General features: G+C 33.0%; 1 protein-coding gene across 1 annotated transcript in view; it reads left to right on the plus strand.

Moving 5' to 3' along the window:
- LRP1B (LDL receptor related protein 1B) overlaps positions 1 to 15,728 on the plus strand; it is a 2,196,232-nt gene that overhangs the window by 1,587,145 nt on the left and 593,359 nt on the right. Inside the window, exons 38-41 of the mRNA XM_060411151.1 lie at positions 3,336 to 3,462; positions 3,598 to 3,749; positions 4,048 to 4,172; positions 5,698 to 6,066. Of these exons, the coding sequence (XP_060267134.1) occupies positions 3,336 to 3,462; positions 3,598 to 3,749; positions 4,048 to 4,172; positions 5,698 to 6,066 (773 nt within the window). The remainder of the gene's footprint in view (positions 1 to 3,335; positions 3,463 to 3,597; positions 3,750 to 4,047; positions 4,173 to 5,697; positions 6,067 to 15,728) is intronic.

Raw genomic sequence — 15,728 nt, forward strand, 5'->3', positions numbered from 1 at the left:
TACTATGTCAAACCACTTTTGAATGTCTTTTAAAAAAATCTGTTTTTTAATTCTGTAACTGTAAGCCTCTGTGAATGAGGGTATTTTCACTGTAAAACAAATTATTATCCAGAGAAATGTCTTTTGTAAATGCAGCATTTGATTTTGACAATTTTAAAAATTTCTGGATCTGAGATAGCCTTGAAAAGTATTTTCAGGGCTAGATCAACCAAATTAATACTCTAAAGGCAATTTTCTTGGTTGTATCATATAAATCAACAAACACTTCACTACAGCAAAACTGAACTCATATGGGGATGATATCAATTTGAAATGCTATCACTGAATCTTAAATTCCATGGAGTCTCAAAAACCAGTGAAAACAATTTTCATTTCTTCCCATTGCTAGATATCACGTTAAGATATGAAGAATCTATGTTCATTAAAAATATATCAAACACATGTATGTAAATTGCTCTCTTAAATTATTCATAAGTTTCTCCCTTCAGTTTTGTAAGTAGCATTCTTTCTCTACATTTGGTTTATCATTCCCAGAGGTTTTCAAGGTGTTAAGTTTGTACTCTCCATTTCAGTTTAATGAGCAAATCAGTTGTTATTTGCCTGACATTCATAAAATGTTGCTTAATTTTGGTGGGTGTAGAATCTTTTAGTTTTATTAAGCTGATAAATATTTTAGCCACAAAAGTGATGCCTTCAGTCAGTTTTGTCTTATTTGGCTATATTGTAGCAGTTTGTCAAATTACTACTGAAAATTGAATAAACTCTGTATTCAAGACAGTTTTATTTTGAATATTTTTTAATTCCTAATTTTGTTGCCATTCATCTAAGCCTCCTGCATGAAGTTTTGCAAATTTAAAATAGGAGGAAACAAGGGATAAAGAAGGAGAGACTTATTTTTAAGACTAAGACTTTTTTCACATTTTGTTTTGTGTTTTAAGTATGGAGATCTTTGCTATATTTATATCTAGGGGAAAATAACATTTGATATTTTTGTTGTATTATATTTGTATTTTTCAAGACAACATAGAGAAGAAAGTACAGACTTGGGTTAATAAAGCCTGTGTGCAGTTCCCTTATCAGCCATGTGACTATGATCATTAACTCTCTGAATTGCAGTTTCTATAGTTGTGAGATTTAATATGTTAAATGACTGATTTGACCTACTCACTTGATATAATATTTTGTTAGTCATTTAGTACATTTGAAAGCATTTTACTATTAAATAAAATGTATATTATACTCACTTCCTTCCATATTTTAACTCTGTAGTATATTAGAGGTATATGACAAGAATCATATTGAATAAATAAGCACATCTGTCTTGGCGCCTAAAATGCTTCCTTCACAGTATAACATTCTTCCCATCTTAACAAACAACTGACTAGTCATTTTAATGACATTACTAATGTTAACATTTCTCCTTGAAAAATTAAATGATGCAACACATTTATCTCTCAGTTAAAATATTAATTTTAAATAATTTTTAATGCAATGTCCCTTAAAGACTTAAAACTCATAATTTTAATACAAGTATAGGTATCATCATGCCTGCTTCAACTTAGATCTAATCAGTAAAATATTAATAGTTGGATTTCTTGCTACAAAGTTTTCCCTTTTTGATTTATAGAGCTTGTAAATATGAGTAAAAGTTTCTTCAGGATTAATATACTTGGGATTCCAGCCATAGCTCAATTTGGTTGTAAAAGTCCAATGCATTTATTTTATACAGCATTCTCGGGGGGGCAGAAATCAACTTTTAAGATAAATCAAAACAATACGTACAAAGGAAATATACATATTTTATATAGTTTAGTATTTTCATGGAGAAATACAAAATGTGAACATAGATCTTTTCTATATGCAGTCTCACTTTCTCTTCTTGTGTATGATTGTTTATATCAGTCAGTTCAGTTCAGTTCATTTCAGTCGCTCAGTCGTGTCCGACTCTTTGCAAACCCATGAATTGCAGCACGCCAGGCCTCCCTGTCCATCACCAACTTCCGGAGTTCATTCAAACTCATGTCCTTCAAGTTGGAGATGCCATCCAGCCATCTCATCCTCTGTCATCCCCTTCTCCTCCTGCCTCCAATCCCTCCCAGCATCAGACTCTTTTCCAATGAGTCAACTCTTCACACGAGGTGGCCAAAGTACTGGAGTTTCAGCTTTAGCATCATTCCTTCCAAAGAACACCCAGGACCGATCTCCTATAGAATGGACTGGTTGGATCTCCTTGCAGTCCAAGGGACTCTCAAGAGTCTTCTCCAACACCACAGTTCAAAAGCATCAATTCTTCAGTGCTCAGCTTTCTTCACAGTCCAACTCTCACATCCATACATGACCACTGGAAAAACCATAGCCTTGACTAGACGGACCTTTGTTGGCAAAGTAATGTCTCTGCTTTTGAATATGCTATCTAGGTTGGTCATAACAAATATGCACAGAGTACACACTCTTTTGTGTGAATAAGTCAATGATTGCCATATTTTTCTAAACTTTAGTCACTGCTATTATATGACAGCTGAATAAAGTTTCACTGGGCATAACTTCAGAAGAATAGATCTGGTTTACCTGAAAGCATGAATTTCTGTATTGTAATATAAATATTATATTTCTTGAAAGAATAAATGAAAGAAAACATGGATTATGTACCTTCTGTATTTTAACATTTCATTTATTGACATGTTTTATTTCTGCGTATTCTGTCTGGATTTTCTTTCTATATTTTAGTTTCTTCCACAGTCCTTCCATATTACATTACAAGATTACTAAAATAAGGTTTGCTTTGTTTGAATTCATGCTTTAAAATAGCATCACAAGATAATTTATATAACGCAAACTAGAATAGCTAGCCATTTAACAATCTAAATGGACAGAATTGAAAGTTATACTGCATTTGTGTATGCATTCATAAATTACCTAGTGCTATAGATATAACAGTGAATAATAAAGATCTCTGTCCTCATTGTGCTTAACATCTAATGGCACCCAGATATATGAATAAAAAGTAAAATTGTAAAGAAATACAAGTTTAAATTTGCCATTCTAATTCACAAAATGAAGTAAAGCGTATGGTGGAAAAATCAGAACATAGATGGCTTCTTGAAGGAAATGATGTTTGTCATGTCAAAAACAGGAGCAAATTATTTTGGAAATTCTTCCTAGTAATTTCTATGAATAGCTAATTTTTTACAATAAAAATTATTTTGTTGCAAACAAATACATATATACCTTTTTTTGTAAAAGGTATTTTTGTTGTTAGTATGAATGTTATTGCTGTTTTTATTAATAATATACATTTTTGTGTTTACCTGAATTTATCTACAATTTCATTTCAGCTACTTGTTCTGGACTGAGTGGGGACAGATGCCCTGCATTGGAAAGGCTCGCTTAGATGGCTCAGAGAAGGTTGTCCTCGTGAGCATGGGAATAGCATGGCCAAATGGTATCTCCATTGACTTTGAGGTCTGTTGGATGTCTTAAGTGTTTAAACTGCATTAAATGCAAACTTGCTTTACTCCATTTTTAGTTTTCTCTTATTTTCTTTGTAAAACACTTAATAAAAAACAGCTTGTAATATTACTTTTTAATCGATCTTAGGAAAATAAATTGTACTGGTGTGATGCTCGAACAGACAAGATAGAAAGAATTGACCTTGAGACTGGAGGGAATCGTGAGATGGTGCTGTCAGGGAGCAATGTGGATATGTTTTCAGTTGCGGTCTTTGGGGCTTACATCTACTGGTCTGACAGGTAATTTACTTTTTCATAAGTATCTGAGTCTCAAAATGTTATTTTAGTGTCAGTTGCTTTACCCTTGTAGGATTAGCCATTTCTTAACAAGGTCACAAAAAAATCTCACAGAACCATGTAATTTCTGCACAAAAAAAGGCAGTTGCTCTTGCTATTCCAGGTTCAACCGTTTCAATGTCACAGACTAATGTTGATTTCTTTCCCTTCTGCTGGGCCATCTGTTATCTTCAGGTTAAATAGCTGGTTTGGTTTGAATTAGTTAAAGATTTTTAATCGTGTATGTTCAACTTCTTGGCAGAGCACATGCCAATGGGTCCATCAGAAGGGGCCACAAGAATGATGCCACAGAAACCGTAACCATGAGAACAGGTCTTGGAGTCAACCTGAAGGAGGTTAAAATCTTTAACCGAGTAAGAGAGAAAGGTCAGTGCTCTTCTATTATCAATACATTTTATTTTTTTTTTCTCTTATTTTTTTAACATTTAATTATCAAACTTAACTTAGGTATTAATTTTTATAAGTCCCAAACCTCAAGACCCTCTTTTTTCTACCCCCTAATTTCTAACAAAAATCATATGATAGCCTAATGAAATTAACTTATAATCATTCACGGATAAATATTTTTGCCTCAACAGTGCATTGTATATGGACATGGTATACATTTGGCCTGTCTTCAGTACAGGTTTAGACCAAGTAATATAGAAACATTTGATAAATACATATATTTAACCTAAGTATACAAAGACTCTTGCCTGGAAAATCCCATGGACGGAGAAGCCTGGTAGGCTGCAGTCCATGGGGTTGCTAAGAGTCGGACACGACTGAGCGACTTCACTTTGACTTTTCACTTTCATGCATTGGAGAAAGAAATGGCAACCCACTCCAGTGTTCTTGCCTGGAGAATCCCAGGGTCAGGGAAGCCTGGTGGGCTGCCGTCTATGGGGTCGCACAGAGTCAGACACGACTGAAGCGACTTAGCAGCAGCAGCAGCAGCAGCATACAAAGCACAATTAGGATATTAGCAAAAAGCAGCCAAAATGTTTTTTCCATTTTATTTAGAACTGACCAAACATGCTGCATTACTTGGACCAAAAGGTTATCTTCATGTTGGATTATATTTTAATATATAAAGTGATGATGGCTCTGGAAGGTTGCTATTAGTGTGAAATGTGTCCACAGTCATCATTTCTTTGAAATATGTTTCTTTAAAGCATTTTTCTTGAAAATGTTTTTAAATTGGTATGACAGTGACTTAGATATTTTTTAATATCACTTCCATTAAGATAATAATCATTTTAAGTGTCCATTAAAATAAATTATAATTTTCTTGACATCAAACAAAGGTATATAACATTAATTGTTTTGAAGACAATGATGGATTCATAGAGGAGAATTAGTCTGACATAGAAATCTTAATAGCATATTAAACGCTCACTCAAAACTGGAGTAAAAAACTTATGCCCAGTATACTTAGAATGTTAGGAACATTGGTACCATAAGTTTCTCTGATACCTTATATACTTCATAGACACAGGTATGCTTCTTTGTTTTTCTTGGTGAACTCAGTTCATGTTTTGAGTGAATTAGTACTTGTTCCAAAGATTGCAATACTTGAAACCTATTGTAATCTCAGTATCAAGTTTCAAAAAAGTTATGTATTTAACTAACAGATTAAGGTTAACTTTTAAATAATTCTCTTTAGATGGTGAGGGGAGCAGAAGAGTGTGAAATTATAAATCTGATATTTTAAAGTAGAGTGACTTAAAAAAAAAAAACCACCACAAAATAGTACTTTACAGTGTTTGAATTTTTTACTGACCAGTCTAAAATTAAGAATAAAATAATCCAGAAGATTCAATGTTAATTTTTAATATGTTTCTAAGAAAAAACTATATAGAAAACAAAAGCAAAAGCACAATGTTTCTATGTATCTTTTTCTTCTCTCTAGGGACCAATGTTTGTGCCAAGGACAATGGGGGATGTCAGCAGCTCTGTCTTTATCGAGGAAATTCCTGGAGAACTTGTGCTTGTGCCCATGGATATTTGGCAGAAGATGGAGTTACATGCCTAAGGCATGAAGGCTATTTGCTGTATTCAGGGAGAACAATATTAAAAAGTATACATCTTTCTGATGAAACCAACTTAAATTCACCAATAAGGCCATATGAAAATCCACGTTATTTCAAGAATGTCATAGCCTTGGCTTTTGACTATAATCAGAGAAAAGGTACCAACCGAATCTTCTACAGTGATGCACACTTTGGAAATATACAGCTTATTAAAGATAACTGGGAAGACAGACAAGTAATTGTTGAAAGTAAGTACAACTTTTTTTTTTTTAATAATTTAGTGGAAACGGTTATCATTTGGAGTAGTAGAGAAATTAGAGTGGTGATTGCATGTAGTGATTAGATTTTACTAGAGTTTTTATTCTCAAACAAGTGCAACTATATCATCCAAACCCCCAAAAGTCAAAGAAGCAATTAACTGCTTAGCATATACAGCATGAATATTATGATTATTAGCTTCTAATCATGGAACATTCAATATATTCCTTTATAATGTTTATTAAAATTCATGGGAAATAATTTTCATTAGTATAAAACTTACTAATTTTATTTTCTTCTGATGGGAAAAATTATAGCTTTATGGATATCTATCTAATTATATTTGGTGAATTTTGTTTTCTCAAATATCAGAGATTATTTTTGGTTTGTGTGCATGTATATGTATATAACATTCTTGATGAGAGAATGTAACTAATGAATTGACATTTTTAAGACATTTCTAAAATTTTATAAGACGTCATTTTAATATTTTATGGGACTCAAATGTAATATTGTATTAATTATCTATATAATTTAGAGAAACCTCTTCCTGTCATCCAACTTTACAGGGACGATCTTCCTATTCCTCATTTAACATCTCTATGTGATTTCCATATATTCCTTACTCTCCCAATTTTACTTTATTGAGGTCAATCTTTTGTCATTACTCTTTAAATTTCAGAATAATACATAAATTTATTGTAAAATGTTCCAGTAATATTGATTTTAAATGAAGTTTTTGCCCCATCACTGCAACATCAATTTCATTTACTTACTTGTGACAGCTGTCATGCCTCCAGAATTTTCTATAGGTATGTGTTTCATTTGTAATTACAAAAATGGAATGATCTGTATGCAATGCTCACCTGCTTTTTTTCACTTAGAATATATCTTTAAAAGCCTTCATTTAAGTATATAAGGCTCTATCTCGTTAGTTTGAAAGCCTCTATCTATCCTGTGTCTGTGTGCCAAGTCACATCCGTCGTGTCCAGTTCTTTGCGACTTTAGGGACTAGAGCCCACCAAGCCCCTCTGTCCGTGAGATTTCCCAGGCAAGAAAACTGGAATGGGTTGCCATGCCCTTGACCAGGGGGTCTTCCCGACCCAGGAATTGAACCCTAGTCTCTTATGTCTCCTGCACTGACAGGCACGTTCTTTACCACTAGTGCCTCCTGGGAAGCCCATCTCTCCTGTACTAAGGGTAAACTAATTTATTTAACCATTTTCTTTTTTTTAAATATAAATTTATTTATTTTAATTGGAGGTTAATTACTTTACAATATTGTATTGGTTTTGCCATACATCAACATTAACCATTTTCTTATTGACAATCATTTAGGTTATTTTGGTGTCTTATTATTACGTACAATGAATGTCACATAAATATTTTTTCACACATGTGAATATTGCTTTTGTATAGAATCCTAGAAATAGAACTGCAAAATCAATGTTTATTTTTATAATTGGTCAAATTTCTTTTCAAGAAGACTATATTAATATATAATTTCATCAACTGCTTATGAAAAAGACCTATTTTCCCTCACTTTTGACAACAATTATTTTATAATATTTACTATCATATAGCTAATAGATAAAAGAGTCAACTTATGTTAATATAAATATATATTAACTAGAGAGATAACTAGAGAGATCCAGTATCTACTCATATATTTTATTCATGTGAAAAATAGATACTTTATGTCAAACTCTATTATACATTACCATCCCATGCTAGGCCTGCTATAGTTTATTTTGTTCTTTCAACATTTAATATCCTCAAAATCCTTTGGGTCTATTCAAATCTGACTCAGCCTTTCCAAGTGAGTTCAAGTGTGTACTTTCAAGTATATACAAATATAAAATATTATTTCTTTATTCTGTAGGGTACCATACTTATGGATAGTTTTATAGCAATTTGTATATTCTAGCACAAATATACATATAGCATGGTATATTCATGCTATTTTGCCTTCTAGTGTGTGTGTAAATATGAAGATACGACTATAAATATACTGATCATAGAGTTCAGACATTTGAGAGTTGCTGATTCTTTAGTTATATCTCTATGAAGTTTATAATTCTCTTTGGTCCTCCCTCCATTTTCTTAGACTAATACAATTTAGAGTTGAATGTGCTCATGTTGCACATGTAATCTATTAACTTTTTCATTTTTTGTGCTCCAGATTCCTTGTTGGACATTTTGGGTATAAACATAGAAGCCACAGCTTAAGAAGAAAACTATAAGTAAACAAACTATTGACATTTAAAAAACTAAATTTCTATTGAAATTTAATAGAGTCTCTAAGATACTAAAGGTCTAGAGAATAAATAATCTGTCTGGGGAACGGAAGAGGGTACCACTGAACCGAGTCAAGGAATCTAAGTGATCAAAAATATGTTCATAATAATAATAGATATTTGCCTTTTTTACAGTGTTAAAAATTGCACCAATGGTGGAAAAACCATTGTGGCTCAACTGCTGATACCTTAGCGTTAATCAAGACAGCAGCACCAAACAGTACTAGTAGTGATTATATTTTTCACTGCCACTTAATAGCAGGAAAAAAAAAAAAAAGCCAGTTTAACTTAAGAATGTCCTTGAAGAAAAGGTAAAAAAAAAATTTTATTAAATCTTAATCTTTCCTAATCCTTCAGATTACACCTCTTATACTCTGTGATAAAATACAAATAAGGAACTTCTATTGCATTCTTAAGTCCAACGGCTGTTAAAGGAAACTGTGTATTTCTGTCTTTATGTAAATCCATGGTTCTTTTAACTGACATTATTTTTGACTTGAATGAGGAACAGACAAACTATGATTATTCAGACCTGGTTGTGTGGCAGACTGAATACAACGAGTATATCATTTCAAGGAAAATAACCTACATTTGTTGCAAATAATAAAAATCAAGCTTTCATGTAAAAATTAAAATTTTAGAAGAATTGTATCTACTATAATAAGCTTGATAGTTTCACGATACTTAAGGGCTTTTCTGATGAGATGGGTAGTGGTATTACTAGCAATTTGGGGGGTTGTTGCATACTGAAATTGTCAACATTTGGAAAATATGTGCAACTCAGAGAACCAACATTTTCCTAATGACATGATAAAATCATTCCTGGGTAAATGATCCATTACGAGTATAAGATAGACCAATGAATTTAATGCAATAGAGTATGAAACATTCATCACTATGGTTTCTGATTCTACACTGAATCTAACCTTTAAGTAACTTTTGCTTTCCATGTTCTGTACTATAAAAGGATATTCAGAATTATCTGAAAGGCTATTAAAACCCTCCTTCCTTTTTCACCTCTGTAGCTGTGTGAATTTGGATTGTCTTTATAAATTCCAACTAAAATAACACAACAAATTTGAAGTAGATGTGAGAATTCAGCTGTATTCTAGTAATCCAGTCATTAAGCACACTGATGAAATGATAAAACATTGCTTTTTCTCATTTAAAAAATGCAGCTATTTTCATATATGATGGTATTTATATTAGTATCCTATCATTTTGTTTTTTAAAATATATTAATATATATTAAAACACATTTCAGTTTAAATTTCTAACAAGGTAATAGATAATACCTCACACATACAAAAGTTTTCCGGGAGTCTTCAATATTTTTTAAGAGTGCAAAAGTCCTCAGAACAAAATATAATTGCAAACTACTCTTCTGGACTAAAGGCTCCGAAAATTTGAAGTGTAAATATATGGAAAAACAAAGAGTAGACAAGGAGTGACACATCATTTGGTATGATTAGAATATGGGTTGTACGGCATGAATGGTGTGAGAACAGGCTAGAGTCCTAGAGAGGAGTCCAATATTGAAGGATTTGGTTTGTCAAGAAAAGAGTATTAAAATTTTTATTGAAATGTAATTAAAAGTGTACCATTCAATAGTTTTTGTTATATTCCATTATCAGTTTTTTAAATTAGATAAACCTATGTAAAACATAGCATTTGCCATTACAACTATATATTTATTTATTTATTTATTTATTTTTTAATTTTAAAATCTTTAATTCTTACATGCGTTCCAAAACATGAACCCCCTCCCACCTCCCTCCCCATTACATCTCTCTGGGTCATCCCCATGCACCAGCCCCAAGCATGCTGTATCCTGCGTCAGACATAGACTGGCGATTCAATTCTTACATGATAGTATACATGTTAGAATGCCATTCTCCCAAATCATCCCACCCTCTCCCTCTCCCTCTGAGTCCAAAAGTCCGTTATACACATCTGTGTCTTTTTTGCTGTCTTGCATACAGGGTCGTCTTTGCCATCTTTCTAAATTCCATATATATGTGTTGGTAAACTGTATTGGTGTTTTTCATTCTGGCTTACTTCACTCTGTATAATCGGCTCCAGTTTCATCCATCTCATCAGAACTGATTCAAATGAATTCTTTTTAATGGCTGAGTAATACTCCATTGTGTATATGTACCACAGCTTTCTTATCCATTCATCTGCTGATGGACATCTAGGTTGTTTCCATGTCCTGGCTATTATAAACAGTGCTGCGATGAACACTGGGGTACATGTGTCTCTTTCAATTCTGGTTTCCTCAGTGTGTATGCCCAGCGGTGGGATTGCTGGGTCATAAGGTAGTTCTATTTGCAATTTTTAAAGGAATCTCCACACTGTTCTCCAAAGTGGCTGTACTAGTTTGCATTCCCACCAACAGTGTAGGAGGGTTCCCTTTTCTCCACACCCTCTCCAGCACTTATTGCTTGCAGACATGATCCTCTACATAGAAAACCCTAAAGACTCCACCAGAAAATTACTAGAGCTAATCAATGAATATAGTAAAGTTGCAGGATATAAAATCAACACACAGAAATCCCTTGCATTCCTATACACTAATAATGAGAAAGTAGAAAAAGAAATTAAGGAAACAATTCCATTCACCATTGCAACGAAAGAATAAAATACTTAGGAATATATCTACCTAAAGAAACTAAAGACCTATATATAGAAAACTATAAAACACTGATGAAAGAAATCAAAGAGGACACTAATAGATGGAGAAATATACCATGTTCATGGATCGGAAGAATCAATATAGTGAAAATGAGTATACTACCCAAAGCAATTTACAAATACAATGCAATCCCTATCAAGCTACCAGCCATATTTTTCACAGAACTAGAACAAATAATTTCAAGATTTGTATGGAAATACAAAAAACCTCGAATTGCCAAAGCAATCTTGAGAAATAAGAATGGAATTGGAGGAATCAACTTGCCTGACTTCAGGCTCTACTACAAAGCCACAGTCATCAAAACAGTATGGTACTGGCACAAAAACAGACATATAGATCAATGGAACAAAATAGAAAGCCCAGAGATAAATCCACACACATATGGACACCTTATCTTTGACAAAGGAGGCAAGAATATACAATGGAGTAAAGACAATCTCTTTAACAAGTGGTGCTGGGAAAACTGGTCAACCACTTGTAAAAGAATGAAACTAGATCACTTTCTAACACCACACACAAAAATAAACTCAAAATGGATTACAGATCTAAATGTAAGATCAGAAACTATAAAACTCCTAGAGGAGAACATAGGCAAGACACTCTCAGACATAAACCACAGCAGGATCCTCTATGATCCACCTCCCAGAATTCTGGAAATAAAAGCAAAAATAAACAAATGGGATCTAATTAAAATTAAAAGCTTTTGCACAACAAAGGAAAATATAAGCAAGGTGAAAAGACAGCCTTCTGAATGGGAGAAAATAATAGCAAATGAAGCAACTGACAAACAACTAATCTCAAAAATATACAAGCAACTTATGCAGCTCAATTCCAGAAAAATAAACGACCCAATCAAAAAATGGGCCAAAGAACTAAATAGACATTTCTCCATAGAAGACATACGGATGGCTAACAAACACATGAAAAGATGCTCAACATCACTCATTATTAGAGAAATTCAAATCAAAACCACAATGAGGTACCACTTCACACTAGTCAGAATGGCTGTGATCCATTTCAACTATTTTTAATTGAACAATTCAGTGATATCAATTACATTCATAGTATTGTGTAACCCTCACCATCATGCATCTCCAAAACAGCTCTTTCTCTTTAAAGACATACCTCATTGAAGCAATTATTCCCCATTACCCAGCCTTGTATTCCCTGGTAAGCTTTCATCTATTTTTTTCTCTATAAATTTGGCTATTGTATATTTTTCATATCAATGGAGTCATACAATATTTGTTTTATTGTGTGTTGTAACTCACTCAGCATAATATTTTGAAGGTTAATTCATGTTGTAGGTACCAGAAGTTCATCTGCCTCATTATGGCTGAACTATGTTCTCTTGTATGTATATGCTGCTGCTTCTGTTAAGTCACTTCAATCATGTCCGACTCTGTGCGACCCTATCCCTGGGATTCTCCAGGCAAGAATACTGGAGTGGGTTGCCATTTCCTTTTCCACTGCATGAAAGTGAAAAGTGAAAGGGAAGTAGCTCAGTCGTGTCCGACTCTTCGCGAGCCCATGGACTGCAGCCTACCAGGCTCCTCCAGCCATGGGATTTTCCAGGCAAGAGTACTGGAGTGGGTTGCCATTGCCTTCTCCGTGTATGTATATAACATATTTTATTTATCCATTTATCTGTTTATGGATACTTGAGTTACTTCTACCTTTAGTTATTGTGAAAATGGTACAGTGATCACTGATATACTAATATTTAAGACATTGAGTTTCAACTTTTGTAGTAGATAAAGGGAAAACAATGGAAAGCTTTAAGGCATGTATTTAATAGGATTTCTGTTTTATGAAGATAGCTCTGGTTATGTTATTTTGATAATATTTAAGAGATGCCATAGTGTGTTACAGATCCCATTTCTATAGTGGTAATTTGGAAACAGCTTAATCAAAGTATATATGTACTCTTGTTCAGTTGTTTTCTTTTTATTTGGTTGAGAGTTTCCTTCACTGTAAGAAAAGCTTATTGGTTTTATATGGTCACATTTATTTTCACCTTTATTGCCCTTCCTGAGGAGACAGATGCAAAAACAAAACAAAACAAAACAAAACAAAAAACAAAAAAACCCTGCTTTTTTTTTTAACTGGGTCAACTGCATTACTATCAATTGATCTATTAAAAATTTCTATTTCTTCCTAGTTTGTCTTGTAAAATTGTATATTGATAGGAATTTATCGATTTTTCTAGGTTGTTCAATTTGTTGGTATATGTTTTGAAGTAATCTTATTATCCTTTGTTATTTCTGTGTTATTACTTGTAAGGCTAGACAGATTTTTCTTGGTTCTTGGCATACACCTTTACTATAAACTTCCCTCTTAGAATTGTTTTTTCTCCGTCCTGAAAATTTAGGACTGTTGTGCTTTTCTTTTCATTTGTCTCAAGATATTTTTCTCTTTTCTCTTAAATATCTTCAGTGACCCACTGATTAAGAAGAATGTTCTTTGTTTTCCACATGTTTGTATACTTTTTGCAGTTTTCTTCTTCTAAATGATTTCTAGTTTCATAACACTGCAGTCAGAAAACAATGCTTAATATAATTTCAATCTTCATTTATTAAGACTTGTTTTGTGGCCTAACGTGATCTATCCTTGAGAATATTCCATGTGCACTTGAAAGGAATGTGTATTTTGCTGTTTTAGGATGAAATGTTCTCTAGTTAAATCTATCTGGTCTAATATGTCATTTAACCCAATGTTTCCTCACCGGTTTCTGTCTAGCTGATCTATTCAATGATGTAAGTAGTTATGGTAAAGTTTCCTCCTCCTACTGTATTACTGTTCTCTTTTTATGTATTATTTGCTTTATGTATTTAGGTGCTGCTATGTTGGGTGCATTATAGCCTCTTGGTTGATTAATCTCCCTTTTTCAGTACATGATGCCCTCCTTTTTCCCTTGATAAAATCTTTGTTTTAAAGTATATTGCTACCCCACCTTCTGTTTGTTTCCATTTGCATAGCATATAATTTTTATCCCTTCACTTTGTGAATCTTCACATATATGATTCTCTAGTAGGCATTTAGCAACACTGTCTTTTAACTGGAGCCTTTTGTTCATTTAAAGTGATTTTTGACAACTATGTACATATTGCTCTTTTGTAGTCATTTTCTGGTTGTTTTGTGATTATTTTGTTCCTTTCTTCTTGTTCTCTTTTTGTAATTTGTTGACTTTCTTTAGTGTTATGTTTGTATTTCTTTCTCTATTTTGTTATATATGTATTATCAATTTTTTGCATGTGGTTCATATCTAACAACCTACATATACGTTTAAGGATGATGATTGCATATATTTGAGCACATTCCAAAAGTAGTACACTGTTACTGCCCCTCTTTTATAATCTGTGTGTTGCTTTTCTATTTTAGATGTAATTTTTTTTTTGCCTCTTTTGTCTTTTAATCTTCATACTAGCTTTATAGGTAGTTGATCCATTACCTTTACTACATGTTTGGGATTTACCAGTAGGATTTTTTTTCTAGTTTTTTTCTTATTTTTCATTATATCCTTTTTATTTTCTATTTAATGATGCCCCTTTAATATTTCTTATAAGGTCAGCTGAGTGGTGATGAACTGTTTTTTTTTTTTTTATTTGTGCTTATCTTGGAAACTTTGTATCTCTCCTTTAATTGTGAATAACCACTGGTGTATTCTTATCAGAAGTTTTCTTTTTTCTTTTTTTTTTTCCTATCCCCCAGCAATTTGTATATATCAAGCAAGTTCCTTCTGGCCTGTGAAGTTTCTGCTGTAAGGTCACTAAATAGATAGTCTTTGTGGGTTTCCTAACTTATTTTTCTCTTGCTGATTTTAAGATTCTCTCTTTAACTTTTGATATTTTGATTATAGCATGTCTTGGTGTGAGTCTTTTTTGGTTCATCTTGTCTGATACTCTCTGTGCTTCCTGGACTTGGCTAGCTGTTTCCTTTTCCAGGTTATGGAAGTTTTCAACCATTATTTCTTCAAACAGCTTTTCTATCCCTTTCTATTTATCTTTCTTGAATTCCTATAATACAAATCATAGTATTGCATGGTATTGTTCCAGAGATCTCTTAAAATATATTTATTTGTAAAAACATTACTCTCTGTTCTTTTGCTCTCCCGATTGGGTTATTTCCACTAATCTGCCTTGCAGATTGTGAGTCCTTCCTGCATCCTCTAATCTTCTATTGACTCCCCTCTTTGTATTTTTTATTTCAGTTAATGTATCCTTTGGTTCAGATTGGTTCACTTAAAAAACTTTCTCTTTCGTGGAAGTGCTGAGTTCATCTATTTGTCTCTCAAGATTGGTGAGCCTATTTAACCTTTTTTGGTTTTTTGTTTTTTTCTGGTTTCCTATCAGGTAAACTGTTTATCTCTGTTTTGTTTGGATTATTTTCTGAGGTTTTGATTTGTACTTTCATTTGATGTCTGTCTCCTCTTTGTGCCTAACTGTATTTCTTTCTAGGTTTTCAGTATAAATTAGCTATGTCTCCTACACTTGAAAGAGTGGACTTATGTACAAAGTGTCTTGTTTGGCCCAGAGACACAACCCCCTCTGCTTACCAGAATTAGGTGGTCAAGCAGTGTGTGCTTTCCAATTGTCTTTGGGGTATAACTGCTGAAGGTGTACTGGGGATGGTGTTGGCCCCTAAGCCAACTGGCTATAAC

The sequence above is a fragment of the Ovis aries genome, chromosome 2 (assembly GCF_016772045.2).
Source record: "Ovis aries strain OAR_USU_Benz2616 breed Rambouillet chromosome 2, ARS-UI_Ramb_v3.0, whole genome shotgun sequence".
Classification (NCBI taxonomy): Eukaryota; Metazoa; Chordata; class Mammalia; order Artiodactyla; family Bovidae; genus Ovis; species Ovis aries.